Source organism: Pyxicephalus adspersus, chromosome 5, assembly GCF_032062135.1.
Source record: "Pyxicephalus adspersus chromosome 5, UCB_Pads_2.0, whole genome shotgun sequence".
Taxonomy (NCBI): Eukaryota; Metazoa; Chordata; class Amphibia; order Anura; family Pyxicephalidae; genus Pyxicephalus; species Pyxicephalus adspersus.
In genome coordinates, this window is record NC_092862.1 from 130,306,431 (window position 1) to 130,321,217 (window position 14,787).

The 14,787-nt window shown below is 38.9% G+C and overlaps 1 protein-coding gene across 2 annotated transcripts in view; it reads left to right on the forward strand.

The window, feature by feature from the left end:
• The window catches only part of ARHGAP21 (Rho GTPase activating protein 21), a 113,379-nt gene that overhangs the window by 38,721 nt on the left and 59,871 nt on the right, over nucleotides 1-14,787 (forward strand). For both annotated transcript variants that reach the window (XM_072412711.1, XM_072412712.1), the window contains exons 2-3: nucleotides 6,052-6,231; nucleotides 9,874-9,898. In XM_072412711.1, coding sequence (XP_072268812.1) covers nucleotides 6,052-6,231; nucleotides 9,874-9,898 — 205 coding nt within the window. The remainder of the gene's footprint in view (nucleotides 1-6,051; nucleotides 6,232-9,873; nucleotides 9,899-14,787) is intronic.

Here is a 14,787-nt window from a genome sequence, read left to right on the forward strand (position 1 = left end):
GACTTGTCTGCCCTTCTATGTAAAGTCAAAATGTTAAGTTTAGGTAAGCTTTATATTAGAATGTTTTTGAAATACCCTAATTCTTTGGGCCTATTCTGGCATTTTTCATTCTTTTACTGTCTGGGTGAACAAATAACATATTTCCACTACACTAAATTTCCTCTTATAAATGTCTCTAACAGTTGGCCTAATCGCCTTCAAAACACTACGATGGTGCGCCTGGTAATGGCTTTTCTGTGTGAACAAGCCTTAAATCTAAATTGTGTAATATTTAAATGTTTTTAATATAAAGATTTTATGAGAATGCAGTTTTTGCTGCTTTTGCTCCATGCAGTCTTAGGTTGGACTATCTTTTACACCTTGAATGTGTATGTATGATGCAAGAAGATTTTATAAATTCTGTTCATTGCAGCCGAGACTTTTCGAAACTGTAACAATATTATGGACCCATTTAATGGCACCCAAGATAGGCCAGGCTTAGTTTGCAGTATATGTAATGTATTAGAATGCGATCTTTTACTATTGCAGCATGCGGCGATGTTCACCACCTGTCCTGTAATCTCCATTTCAGACGCAGTTAAAGGCTTTGTAAGCGATCTAAGCGTCTTGCTCTTCTGTCTCAGGTGTTTGGCGCTCTCGCCAGAGACTGCCAGTATTCAGTGCTGCCAGGGAGATCGCAGCTCCCCTCCCACCCGCAAACAAACACTTGCTCTGGCAGCCCGGTTGCCATGGAGATTGAATGCAATGTGATCAGCCCATTAGGGAGTCGCTGTTTACGCTCTATTCAGAGGCTGCACGGCCTACCGATAAAGCTTGAACAGCCTGGATGGGAGGGGGGTCTCTGGAAAGATTTTAGTCACCTGCAGATTTAAAAAAAACAAAAAAACTATCCACTCATAAAAGGTCGAGAAACCTCTCCTCCAAGCCCCTTCTAGTAAATGGCTGTTTATTAGGGCACTGCTTGTTGGGTGTAAAATTTGTTCTCTATAAATAACACGGTGCACTCATTTCAAATTGACCGTATGAAGTGTTGCTATGGTCACGGGGTTGATGTTTATATGTCGTTTTTATATTTTGCAAGCTGAAAACGCTCCTAAAGCGGCACGTAGCCCCTGCTAAGCAATGTTGGGTCGGATAACGTGAGACCCGTGTGGGGTTTTACAAAAATAACCTTTTCTGTCCATGCATGCTGGTTATAATGGGCCCCTTGTGGTGTACATGATTGGGAAAATTTTAAATCAAGGTTGTTTGCGGTTCTGAATTGGGTGTTTTAATAAAAAGTGTTTTAATAAAAGTTTTTTTTCTCGGTGTCCTCCATGATTCCTCTGATGCCAGAATTCTCAGACAGCAATAAAAAAAAAAAAAACATTGTTTTAGAATCCCTATTTATGTACAACGCTGCATAATATGTTGGCGCTATATAAATCCTGTTTATTAATACTAACACGGATATATTAAAAAAAAAAAAAAAAAGGCTTTAGAAATCTTTTAATGGGTAAATCGTGAACAGTTTATTTAGTCCCTGGCCAAAAACTCCCATAAATATTATTATTAATAAACCGTATTTATATAGTCAACAAATTACGCAGCACTGTAGAATACCGTAATCAAGGGTTGCAAATAAGACAGACAGATACAGACAGTGACACAGGAGGAGGAAAGGACCCTGCCCAGAAGAGCTTACAATCTAGGAGGTGGGGGAAGTATTGGACAATAGGATGGGAGGTATGTACTGGTGGGGAAGTAGTGAGTAGTAGTGCTTTTTTACATGAGCAGAAAGGAGCAAGCTGAATAGGATGAAGACCATTCCTGAGTCGAGCAGTTCTAGAAAAGTCTTTTATATTAAATAAAATTGTCGTAGTTGTATGTAGCCGGCATTAGCACGCAGCCTCCTATTTTTGCCCTGGCCTCTTCCTTTTCTTTGTGAAGTATTTTCTATGTAGCAAGCAGAAGTGTAACATTAAACCCCTTCTTCTGTCACTGGCTTATTAAGTGTCATGGGGGAATTCTCTCCCTGAAAATGCACCATAGTCAATGACCTGAAAAAAGGAAACCCTTCTTAGATGGGCTGTGTCTGCTTTATAAAGTTTAGGATGTGTGTTTGTAATTGTAGACGAGGTTCATTAATCTTGCTTTATATTCCTATCCCTTGTGTAGAGCACGGTTTGCATTTGGTGAGTTCTCACAGGGGTGCAGAGATGGGCTATGCTTTTTTGACTTGCATCCCACTTTTAGGGCAGATGCATGTGTATTATATATATGTATATCAAGCTTTTATATTTTTTTTGGGGGGGGGGAGGGGTTGCTGCTATCCTTAATAATAATAATAAATGGTGCTTATAAAGCTCCAACATATTATGCAGTTTGTATAATAAATAGAGGTTTCAAATGAGACAGAAAAACAATAGCAAAGGATAGGGAGATGACCCTTCCCAAATATGAAATTATTTTTACTGGAGTTGTGCAGCAGCCAGATTGCCAAGTTGTCTACAAAAGCACCAAACCTTTATTTTTGGATTTTTTTTTTCTTTCTACTACTGTAGAAGAACAGAAGCTTACCTATGATTGTTGAACTTTGACACAACTGACCTAGGTAATCACACCCTTGCTACTGTGACTAGCTTGATTCCGATTTTATAGCGTATCATTTTGTTTTTATGGGCAGTGTTGAACATGGTGTAACTATCATGTAAATTATTTTATTAAACTACTTATAAAGCGCCAACCTATTATGCAGCGCTGTACATTAAGGGTTGCAAATGGCAGACTGTGATACAAGAGGAGAGGACCCGGCTCAGATGGGGTTACAATTAAAGTTGTAGCATGTAAATGACTTGTCTCTATACTTGTGTACTGGTGTTATGTCTTTACTATTCTTTGGGTCAGACCCTGATGACATGGGCAGGCTGAAGGTCATTAGACTATCATGTCAACCACATGCCTTTGGCGGGGTCCTGGAATTGTAGTTAACATGATAAAGTACAATGGAGAAGGAAGATAACGCGTAACTAGGCAAAGAACTTTCTGACGAATGAGCTTTTTTTCCCCCCTACTTTTTTGAAAGTTGCTTTATTTTTTGTATGGACTTCAGTTTTCAACATGCAGAGATGCAGGTCTTCAAATTGGCTGCCTCACTAGTCAAGAATGTAAAGTAATTGTATATTATTTACATTTCAGTGTTGGGATTTTTCTTTATTTTTACTGCTATATTGAATGACTTGTTCATTCCCAGTGTTCAGCCCAGAATTTTTTTAAGCTAGGTGGGAAGAAATAGTAGGCTGGTTACAGCCCCTGTATTGTGACCCAACTTTTCAGTAACCACCCAAAAACAGTCCGGTGGTTACTGAAAAATGCTGGGTGGTGCACCCAGCTAAAAGGGGCTTAGGAGAACACTTATACCAATGGGTATATATGTACAGTAATATTTATTTTTTTGATGCTTGTTATTGCAGGCTTAATGCATTCACTAACCACCAATAACGTATGTCTGGCTTTTAAGGTAAAGTCACTCATAACCTCATCACACGCATGGCTCCAAGACTTTTCTCGAGCTGCCCCAACTCTCTGGAATGGTCTTCCTCATCCTATTCGGCTTTCTTCTACTTTCTGCTCATTTAAAAGAGCACTCAAAACCCATATTTCAAACTTGCTCACCCGTCTTCTTTTGTCTTTTGAAACCCTCACTACTTCCCACCACTACATATCTCCCTCCTATTGTGTGTTAACTCCCCCACCTCCTAGATTGTAAGCTTTTCAGAGCAGGGTCCTCTCCTCCTCCTGTGTCACTGTCTTTATTCGTCATTTGCACCTCCTTATTTAATGTACAGCCCTTCATAATATGTTGGCGCTATATAAATCCTGTTTAATAAGAAGAATAAAAGAAGAAATTTGCTTGCTAAAGCTCATCCCCTCTCTCCACTCTTGGTCCGTCATTTCCAATAAATAGCAGATTGTTGGAGTTGGCATACCAAAGTACCTGTGGATTTGGGGCTATTGTACAGTTGTTTGTTCTAGGTGCATGTATTCCCCCATCAAGAATGAATGTAATATTTGATTTATGAATTTCAATAGTAAGGCAACCATCACGTGTATGTTATTTACCATATTGTGACCTATACAAAGCTCTTGGTGCATATCTAGTAGTCCATTATTGTGTATAGGAAGGGTATTGAGTGAGAGGTCAGAGCCATTTCCAATTTGAAACCATCCAGAATAATGACCAAGGGTCATCTGGAAGACTCAGGGGCCTTTCTTTCTAGTTAGCTTTTCTTGAGTGATGACTGAATGGAGATTGTCCTGCTCCCTTCATTGTATAATGGAGATCTGTCCATAACTTCTTTTGGCACTTCATAAGTACTCTTCTTGGAGCAAATCAACAATGTGTTTTGACTTAACAATAGGACATTTCTGTTGTCTTCTGTGTACTGTTTTTTTTATACCTTCTGGCTGCAGGAAGGATTGACCTTTTATCCCATTAGACATCTTCAGTGTCTACGCTAAAATATGGCCCCATAAATGGGATAATACAGAAGTTCTGCTTTTTTGGAAAGGAGCTGTGCTGTCAGTTTTGTTTAACTATATAGAAGGACCAGTGCTTGGGTCTTCCTTTGAATTAAAGCAGATAACACCTTCAAAGGGAGAATGTAGCTCTTTTTGGTGTTTTTATTATATTTATCTATATGGTATCACCTTTAGAGAATAAATCAAGATACGTTTGAAGTATTTATATATGGCAGCTTTATTACCTGCCAAAAAGATTGCAATCTTCCCCTTATCCAGAGGTTTACACAATCTTATCATACAGCAAAGGCAGCCTGGGGACTTGTGTGTGTGTGTGTGTGTTTTTCTTTTTTTCCCTGGTCCTTAGGCTACATACACACATCAGATGATTCTCGTCTGATAATCTCCTCAGTGCTGATATCAGACGAGAATCTGGCGTGTGTACAGCACTCGTTCATGGATCCATCCCTGCAGGTCCACGAATGATGGATGGTCATAATGAAAGTGAAGGTGGGAGAGTTCAGCGGGGTGCCGCTACGTTGTGATCCCCTCTCTATAGAGCAGAATGGCAATGTATTTACAGAGTTTGTAGAGAGATATGTACAGAGTCTTTGTTGGTGGCAAGGATTGTGAAACATCTTTCCAACGACATCTATTGCACATGTGTACGCAACCTTAGACTGGTTGTTCTGTCTGGCAGGGTTATGTAACACCTTGTACACATCTGAATTTACTCTTTCAATCCAATAAAATATTTGGATCCTACGGGAAATCGGTAGCTGACTTTCAGAATAGATTGGATGTGTTTTATCAAAAAGCTCACTACATAAGTGTACCAATGATCAATCAAATTGTTTGAAAATTCAGATCAAGAACGGCAGTCAATAGGGCAGTAATTTGTACATGTTACATGGGGCTTGCAACTTTTACGGATCAAAAACTTTGGTGAAGTGCAAATTTTAGAGCTTGGTGGAAAGAAACACAAAACTGCTTCTGTGTATATGTTTCATGTGTTTGGCTGGTGTTCAGCTTTAAAAAAAAAATTCCCATGATTGCAGGCAATGTGTCATGTTAATCCAGAATTCTCTGTACTACCCAGTCCTTGCACCCATCAGGCTGTGTGTCTGTTTACATGGGGTATGTACTTTTTGGTAACCCACTGCCAGTTAATGACTTGTTCAACATACAGATTATTATCTCTGCTGATAGAATTTGCAGAATGTGGGCTTGTTTTTAAGGGGGAAGGGATGCAGGGCAAAAGGTCAGTGCAGAGCCAATGTAGCAGCTGCTGCCTGAATGTAGTACTATGTACATGGCTGATGGGAGGAATGATTCCCCCCACACTGTGATGGAACAAAGGGGATGTCCACTGCCGAGGTTCTCTGTGCAGATACATTACAATGCCCTAAATGCATTTCCAAACTGTTTTCAGCAAAATACTTTGATTTTTAATATTGTAACGAAAAATGCAAACATGATGTAGGACTAATTTTGCAAGTTTTTTTCTTTTCTTGCAATAATAGATTTAAACAACACATGTTTCTATTTCAGGTGTCAAAAAACAAAGATGGCTGCGACCAGAGCGAGATGGTATCGCCGACGGAAGAGGAAATGTTCTCCTGGCCTGGCCCAAAGACAGTTCTGTTGAGGAGGACTTCCGAGGGGTTTGGATTTACGTTAAGACACTTCATTGTTTACCCTCCAGAGTCGGCAGTCCAGACGAATTTTAAGGTGAGCTGGTTAAAGGTAATCTTGGCACATGTCATAATACAGCTGATTTACTAAAGGGGTTGAGATTATTCCCTCAATGCATTGTGTGAATCTTCACTAGTTATCCAGTCCAATCATGTGAAAAGCTAATCCCTGTTCTCTTTGAATACCCAATCATGTGCAAAGTAAGTAAACAGTCAGGAATTCACTTTTCATTTGTTTGGATAATTAAAGTGAATGCTTATGTTCTAAATTCATTTAAACCTTGCTGTTAGAGTGTGTAAACATACAAAATCCAGTAAAAGTTTTTTAGTTTCCCATTCCCATACCAAAACAAGAAAAAAATGGATTTGTGTAAAGATGAACTTTTAAATATTTTTAGTCAGAAAAACCATTAGGACTTATTAACGCTTACAAATTGTGGGAAGTTCCAGAAACATTTATATTATATTCACTTGGGAGCATTGCAGTACCATTATTTTCATCTGCACCCTAACACACTTGCGCAGGCAGTGTGCATTGTTTGCTGCATCAGAATTTATGGGTTTCAGCACATGACATTACTTATCCATTTTCAGTGCATTGGCAGCCCGTTCAGATAAATGTGCGGCCTTAATGTTAGTAGTGTGTAAGTTGTAGGACTGACAGTACTGCCTGGATCATAAAACTGGTTATAGACAACAGAATTACTAATATTCTTTATATTTCAGCTTAGCTGAGTTTAACTCTCTTCTTGATTTGCATTTCTGTTTGCCTGTTTTTCAGGCAGATGATGTTTTATCGGTTAATAATTAATCCATGTGCTAGCTGCTAACAATGACTTGGCACAATGCTGGCATACCAATGTTATACCATTATAGCTAGTGATAATGTTTATAATCCTTCATTCAAATCAGAGTTTTATGCAGGGCAAGATCACTGTATGAGTTCAATTCATCAAAAAGCAATATATACGTCATAATTTGAGTCTAGTGGACCCACCCACCGCTTCCTAACTTAGAGGTTTGAGGACATCTGACCTGTTGGGAGATACTTTTCACCTCTTGCTGTAATGTAAAATGAAGTATTTTCCACTGGATGAATCTCTCCAACAGGGGCATAAAAGATTGGTAGGGGGTCTAACCCTTTCTAACTTTTTTTTTTTCAGTGTTACAAGTTTTACATTCATGCATGAAGGAGACATTCCTCCCCTATAAATAAAATAATGGTGGCTTTATGAATATCGTATTTCACAGCCAACCTTTCAAGGCTGTAGTGTTGGAGTCAGTACAATTTTTGCTGACTACAACATCACAGAAATTGCTTCAAACTCTACAGCCCTGAACCCATTTCTGTGCCAAACCTCCTTTCCGGGATTTTGCTGCCTCCATATTTATCAGAGCAGGTTTTGGATACCCTGCACTTTTTGGTATGAAGACCCATTGTCATTCCTACTAAAAGTAAGCAGAAATGCAGAATTTTGAGTTGTCATTTGAATAGGATCTTTAATGTGGTGACATCTTTCCAAGGCCTGAAACACATGGGTTTATTCTTACTGATTGCCTGAGAATCTAAAGTGAATACAACAGTTGACTGATAATGTGCAACTGATAAGCTGGTAAAAATTGATAATTTATATATATTTGTATAAATTCAATGGTTCTTTGATTCATCCCAAACCCGCCATCACTAATTGATAGGTAGGAATGATACATTTGTGTGCTGTTCTTGTGTTTTTTTTGTAAGTTTTTTTTGTTTTCTTTCAAGGCGGAACAGTTGCCAATCGGCTAATCAATCCATCTGGGTGAGCACAGAATTGGCATCTGTTCTGCCCCCTGTGTGCTACATCTTAGAGGGCATTTCCCTCCCTTTGTAGAGATTCTCTCCCTTCATTTTGTACCTACAGGGGAGATGGGTAAAGAAACTGTCATTTGTCCCAAAAAGTTTCCGGGCCTAACTCCAATGTAAACATAAGTTTTGGAATTGAATCTACTTCTAAAAAAAAAAGCCATTGTGTACATTTTTTTCTTTATTTGGTCCTTACCAATTTTGAGTTATTGAGCTCCAAATAGTGATGGTGAAAGCAATTCAATATAGCCATTTTTTTAATGTTTTTATTAGGTTGATTAAGTTATTTTGCACTTTATGGTTATCGGTCATTTTAAGAGGTCAGTAAATTGCTCAGATGTTTGTGATTTTTGCGTGACATCGGAACATGTCCCCTTGATTCTGCCTGCCAAGAATGAATTGAACTCTTGACTGTGCCACTTCCCCCGCTTGTTTTTCTGTAGTTTTTTCCTCCATGAAACATAAACGTATTCTTGGAGACTACATCCTGCTGCAGGAAAACCCTGTATTGTACTGCAGATAGAGATGATTTATTGTAGATAAACGTCCATACAGTAGTGTCAGCTTCCATTACAACATCCAGCGGATCCCACTTGTGTCTGTTTAAACACCCTTCTTACAAGTGATAATACCTTCCTGTTCTTCCCCAGAGAGCTGCTGCTTTATATATTTTTTTTCTTTATGTCCAGTAAGTGCTACGGGCAGCTGCTTGTTATATATTCTGTATTGGCTCATATTTACATCTGAATTTTTAGAACGGATAGGCATGGGTAGGTTAAAGGATCTCTATCTGATTTTGCTAAACTGACTGAGAAAAGAAGTGACCAAGATACATGCACCAGTTTCCATTTTAGCTGCATTTGAACCTCTTGACTGATAAAGGTTTAATTTAAAAAATTTGTTGGGAACATTTGCAGGTACTAAATATTGTTTGGGAAGGTTTAAAACAAACAACTAAAATGGCTTCTTGTCAACATCTTTTGTCAAAGCCAACATCACCATGGTGTGAATGAGTATATTGGTTGTAAAAGGTTTAGAATTATTTTATAATATTTTCCAAATGCACAGGAGAGCTTCTTGATATCAATGCCTAAACATCCAATATTTATCTTCAAAGAACATGACTGGTTGTTTAAAAAAATAAAAATAAAATAATAAAAAAATAATCAAATTTATTAACAGAACAGTGTTATATAACTTCCTTTCTATTCCATTCCTCAGCACATAAATGTGAACAGCGTTTATATTTAACATAACTGACACATAGGCATTTATACGAATTTTTTTAGATGTCTGGTTTTAGCATTTATTGTGGTCCCAGCCATTGGCCCTATGGTGCTACAGTTCTTTTAGAAACTTGGGTGTTAGAAGGAGAAACCACACTGCACAGAAGAGAACCAGGTATCCAAAACTCCTGCAAGTATGTCCAGTGCTAAGGATTTTTCAGCCAGCATATACCGTTGTACAGTTACAGGACAATATAGATTACTGATTTTATTTTTTTGGTAAAAAAAAAAAAAACTCTACGTAACATTTAGGCGCTATATAAATTCTGTTTAATAATTATAATAAAAAACATCTGCTTTGTTGTTTTGGGAAATGTATATTTGAACCTTGTTCTCATCTGTTCAGCTTGAATTTTGTTCTCATTATACCAAGAAGTTTCTATATAATGCTTCTGTAGTGAATATAATAAAACTCTGATTTACAGGATATTTTCAGCTCCACTGGAATTGATGCAGTGTTTAGTACAAATTCAGCAGAATATGAATGTTTTTTCAGTGAATGACAATAAATCTTTCCCTTTATATTAATTTAGATTTTTCTATCTTGCAGGATGAAGAGAATGGAAATCGGGGAGGTGAGTTAAACTTGTGACATGTTTCTATTGACAGTTGCTTGAGATGTTTGAGATCTGTCCCTGTTGGATTTTTGTAAAGCATTCCAGGCTGCTCTGTTTTGTCTCCTACAATGTCCACTCGTGCTGTTCTTGCTGTCATTTAATACCAGATGTTGCTGGGTTGTCATGGCTGGGGTTTGTCTGGCCATGAAAGACTAAAGGATTTATTGACTGGAGCAAAGCTTACAAAACTCCTGTTCACCTGAGCCTGGTTATACAAGAGAAGATTTAAAATAGATCTGACAAACTGTCCTAATATTCTGAGCACAGAAACAATTGCCAACTAGTGTTAGGAATGGAAAATATTGCTTAAAATGTGCTTGATGCAGTTGGGGCAAAAAAAAAAACACATCTGTACAAAGAAAGACAGAGACTAAAAGACAAATGCAGTTCTGTTTTAATAAAAATAATATATAATATTTATTTTTAATCCAGGAAGTGTCAAGGGATATGCTAATGAGATGAGAGAACAGATAATGAGCTCATCAGAGTAATTTTTTTTATTTTTTAAATACCTCATTGTTTTTAGTAGTAAATATTTAGTGATCCTAAAGTTGGCTCTTTCAATCATTACTCAGAACTTTATTGCTTATATTATCTCATGATTTACCCATGCCAGTACTGCCATACATTATATAGCACACTGCTTTTCTTTGTCCTTGACCTCTGTGCATGGTCCTGAGAAAAGGTGAGCCAGCTGCTATGATTTGTGCAGTATAGTGTGCATTCATTCAAAGGATTGGTTTGCCATAATGCAGTTCATTGCCCTAACACCCAGGAACCAAATTTACTTAAACTAGTTGCACTTTAAAAGTTAATTGCCTGCATACCCTGGCCTAAATGATCCCTCCTATCCACACATTTGCACCTACCAAGATCCCAATGGCTATGGCTTCTTTTCATTGCTTTCACACAGTGGCACCCATAGTAAAACCCTTTTGAGGTCTAAGGAACATGTAGAAAGCATGCAAGTTGCTTGAACTGGTCTGTTTTGGGCCATTAGTATGTAAGGCTTTTTGGTAGTATATAAGTAGCTGTTGGGGGTTGTTAGGCTGAAAGATGTCAGGCAGCTAGTCCTCAGGGTAAATCTATACCCTTGCCACAAGCCTTCTTTAAATCTCAGTTCAACTTCTTACCAATTTTCTATTCCTTATCACAATATAGTATATATCTCTGTGTCCAGTGAAACTTGGTGAATGTTTGTTTGTCTAGTAAAATATGTGTGTTATAGGTTGTGTGCAGTTGTAATATGAAATCTTTTCCCTGGCTTTCCTTCACATCAGTAGATCTATTCTAGGTAGCACGATTATGCAGACAGCCTTGACTGATAGATATGGAGGTTGTCTCTGCTTCTGTTTGTGTAGGATTGTTCTTGAAGAGGTTTTGGATTTATAATGCCTCCTACACTGTCCTTTTGTTTTTCAAAAGTCGTGTTTATGTAAGGAAAAATCCCACTTAGAGCTCTGAAGGCATCTGACACTTTATTGGAATTTATTGAAGTGCAACGGGGCCTGGATGACGACATCTCCAAAGGTTCCTGAATTACATCATTTCCATTATTGAGAAGGGTTTTTTCACTGGTAACTTGTAATATAGCACGCATGAATCACACGAGTGAGCATGTTTGTCTGTGGATAGGGGGATGGCTGTATAGACAAACACTGCAGCTCTGGATTGTCTCGGGTGTGGGTATTGCAACTTTACATATTTCAGTATTACATTGTAGCCTAATTAATGAATCGTGTGCACATATGTGCTTACACAGAGATGAAAAAAAAAGAAATTCTACACAACCCATTATCAGCATAAGTTTCATGGCTTGTCCTAATGCAAAGCTTGTCCTTTTACAACCATTGGAAAGACAGGAGCATCAAAGCAGCACCACCATTTAAAGAAAATATTTTATTGGTTCTAATTAGTCGCTTTATTGTGTTTAGGGGCCTCCTATGTCTGCCTCGGAGTTTGAAATGTTGGTTGCCTGGCTGTTCCACCTTTAAGAATCTATGATCGGGTTGGTCATATTGCAGACAGGGACAGGTGATGTCTCCTCTGCAATAGTCCCTCCTACCTGAGCAATTGTTCCATGTGTATGGCAAAAGCTGAGCTGTGCATGCACAGTGATGCCAGCATACCCAGCAATCCCAGTTTATCCTGTGTGCACTGAAATCAAGTGAATTCCTGCATGTTTGTGCGGTAGTTGTCACCCCGGCCCATCCATTCAAAATGGCACCCCAATGCTCCTTGCCAACAGACCTCCATTGCAGTGCACCACAGCATATAATTCTAATTTTCATTTGAACATAAAACTGCCACCTTCCAGTGAGGCCAGAACAGTTGACATGATAAGCTAAATATGTTGGGCTAGAAGAACACGTTTGCAGTTGGCTTTCCAACTGATTCAAAAGGTTTACAGTAGAGTTGTGCTCAGGGCTGTGTCCAGAACATTCAAGTAAGAAGGAAAAAAAAAAATAAACATGTCCTAATGGAGGTGAACAGAAAAAGGCATTCTCCAGATTATTGGCCAATAGTTGGAGGGACATAATTGTCTAAGATTTCTTAGCATGCTGTGGCATTAGTGGTACCGTGTTCTGGAAACTCTTAAATTAGATCAATTGGAAGTTGTATCCTCGTTCCTTTGGCCATATAGTCTTAAGTGTAAGGGTCAGGTGTCTCTGACCAGTGCACTAGGCAGAGCCGCGGACAATGTCTCCTGTATGGATCGCAGGCTCAGGGCCGTGAGCAGGTTGTGTCTCTAGACACAACTCGCCCACTCCTCCCATCACAGGCACAGACCTGCGATGGGCATTTGGGCTTGTTCTGGAATCATTACGTCACTCTGGGGGAAGAGGTTAGCAACCACTGATAGAGAGCATATTGGAAACCTTTGTTAAGAAAGGACCTTTACCTCTGAACCCCCCCCCACCTTAAAGTGTGTGGGTTTTTTTAATAACTAAAATGAAGATAATTCTGGAATTTGAGCATAAACTATGTACTGTTGATTATTGCAGCATGTCATGTATCCATATTCATTGCTGAGATTTTTTCAAGTATGTTGCAAATCCTCTTAGTGAAAATAGATTACGTGCCCACTTAGTGAGCGGGTTCCATATTCCAGGTCTTTAGGGCCGAGCTTGTACTGCAGCTGGACACAGATTGCGGCTAAAGTGCAGCAATGTGGATTATGTAGTGGCGGTTTTAGCCGAAACCATTAAAAAAAAAGTTTTTGAAAGCCATTACTGGTCATTAGCAGATGTTGCTGCCTTTAAATGTTAACAGCCGATCACGGTTCCATTATGTCCTGTGTAAGTGCCGGATCACAGTAGCAATCTACAGTACATTTGTTATTTGTAAAACAAGTACATAATTGATAGTAGCAGAAAGGTTCTCCCTTACCAAGCATTAACTCTTCACCTAAAGCCCAAATAATGCTCAGATTACACAACTGGAACTCTTCGCTGCATCAATTGTGCTTCATTATGTTTAAGGTCATGAGAAAGGGCACCGCTCCCTTTGCAGTAGGAAATGAAGCTTGGCATGAGCTGGCTCTATGGTAGAAAAGGTGGGCATGACTTTATAAACATTACAAAACGTTTCCTTAGTGCTTAGAAATAACCTGAAAAGGCTTATATGAAGCTGATTTTAAGCCTTATGTTTATTCTTGCATGGTTGTCCAGGCTTTTCACCTGTGCAGAATTTGTTTACTTTGTTTTCACTGCACAGTGTGAGATTGACAATATGCTTTAGAATCTGCAGCAAGTAAGTTGTAGTAAGCTTTATTTTCTGTCCAAGTGACATCCAGCATTAGTACTTCCTCCACAGCCCTACTGTCCATGGCTTACATTTTTCATTTCATTTGGATTTTAGTTATTTCATTATTAGAGGCTCAGTGAGTTTTATCCAGGGCAATGTGGATATGAATTAAGCATATAATTAGCATATTTATTGGGGGGGGGGATATTAGCACTACATTTTAGCTTTACAGATCTGTTTAAGGTAGCATGAGAACACAATCATTGAACTTTTACTACACTTCAAAGACCACTTACATTGTGAAAAAGTTACTCCACTCATTTGCATTATATGAGTAAGGTGATCGTGGCACTTGGCTTGACGTGGCTAGGAGTGATGACCTTCCTACCAGCAGCCAATCACTAGGCCCACCCACAGTCGCATCATAAAAGGAGTAACCCCCCCCCCCCCCCAAGCTTTGACAATGGGGGTTTAAGGGATTGCTAGAAATGGTTGGGTGGGCATTAGTGGATCGGGTGGGGGCTGCAAATGGTAGGGCAAATCACAAAACCATATAAAACAAAAATTGCTCCGTGCACCCACCAGCTAAAATCTGGATTAAACTGTTTGCAGATCTAGAAACAAAAGCCTGTCTTTGCAAATATAATACATGGAAGCAAGTGTGAATATAGCAGGAGAGCTGAATGAAGAGCAGGATTGCCCCTTCGATCGATTAAGATTCTCACCACAAACTATGAACCTGACTAGATTAAAAGCACTAAAGACCCCCCCAACCCGGTGTGTCTGCATCAGTACCAGTAGATTGAATCTTAAAATTTTAGGGTCAGAGAAAAGCAAGGGCTCACAATGGGTTTTGGGAATAGCTCTTCATCACAAGCGGGGGTTCTTACATCACCAGATTACTGATGATGTGGGGGTTTGCTACAGCAAAGCCTGCATATGAAAAACTAAATCCATGAGCAGATCTGTTATTTGTATGCATTACAAATTGCTCTCATCCAGCGTTTTTGAAGCCTTATAAAGGTTAAAGGACTTTTTGTAACATAAATAAAATAGTCCCAATATAGGTAATATAAAACCAGAGCATGGTCTGCTGGGCA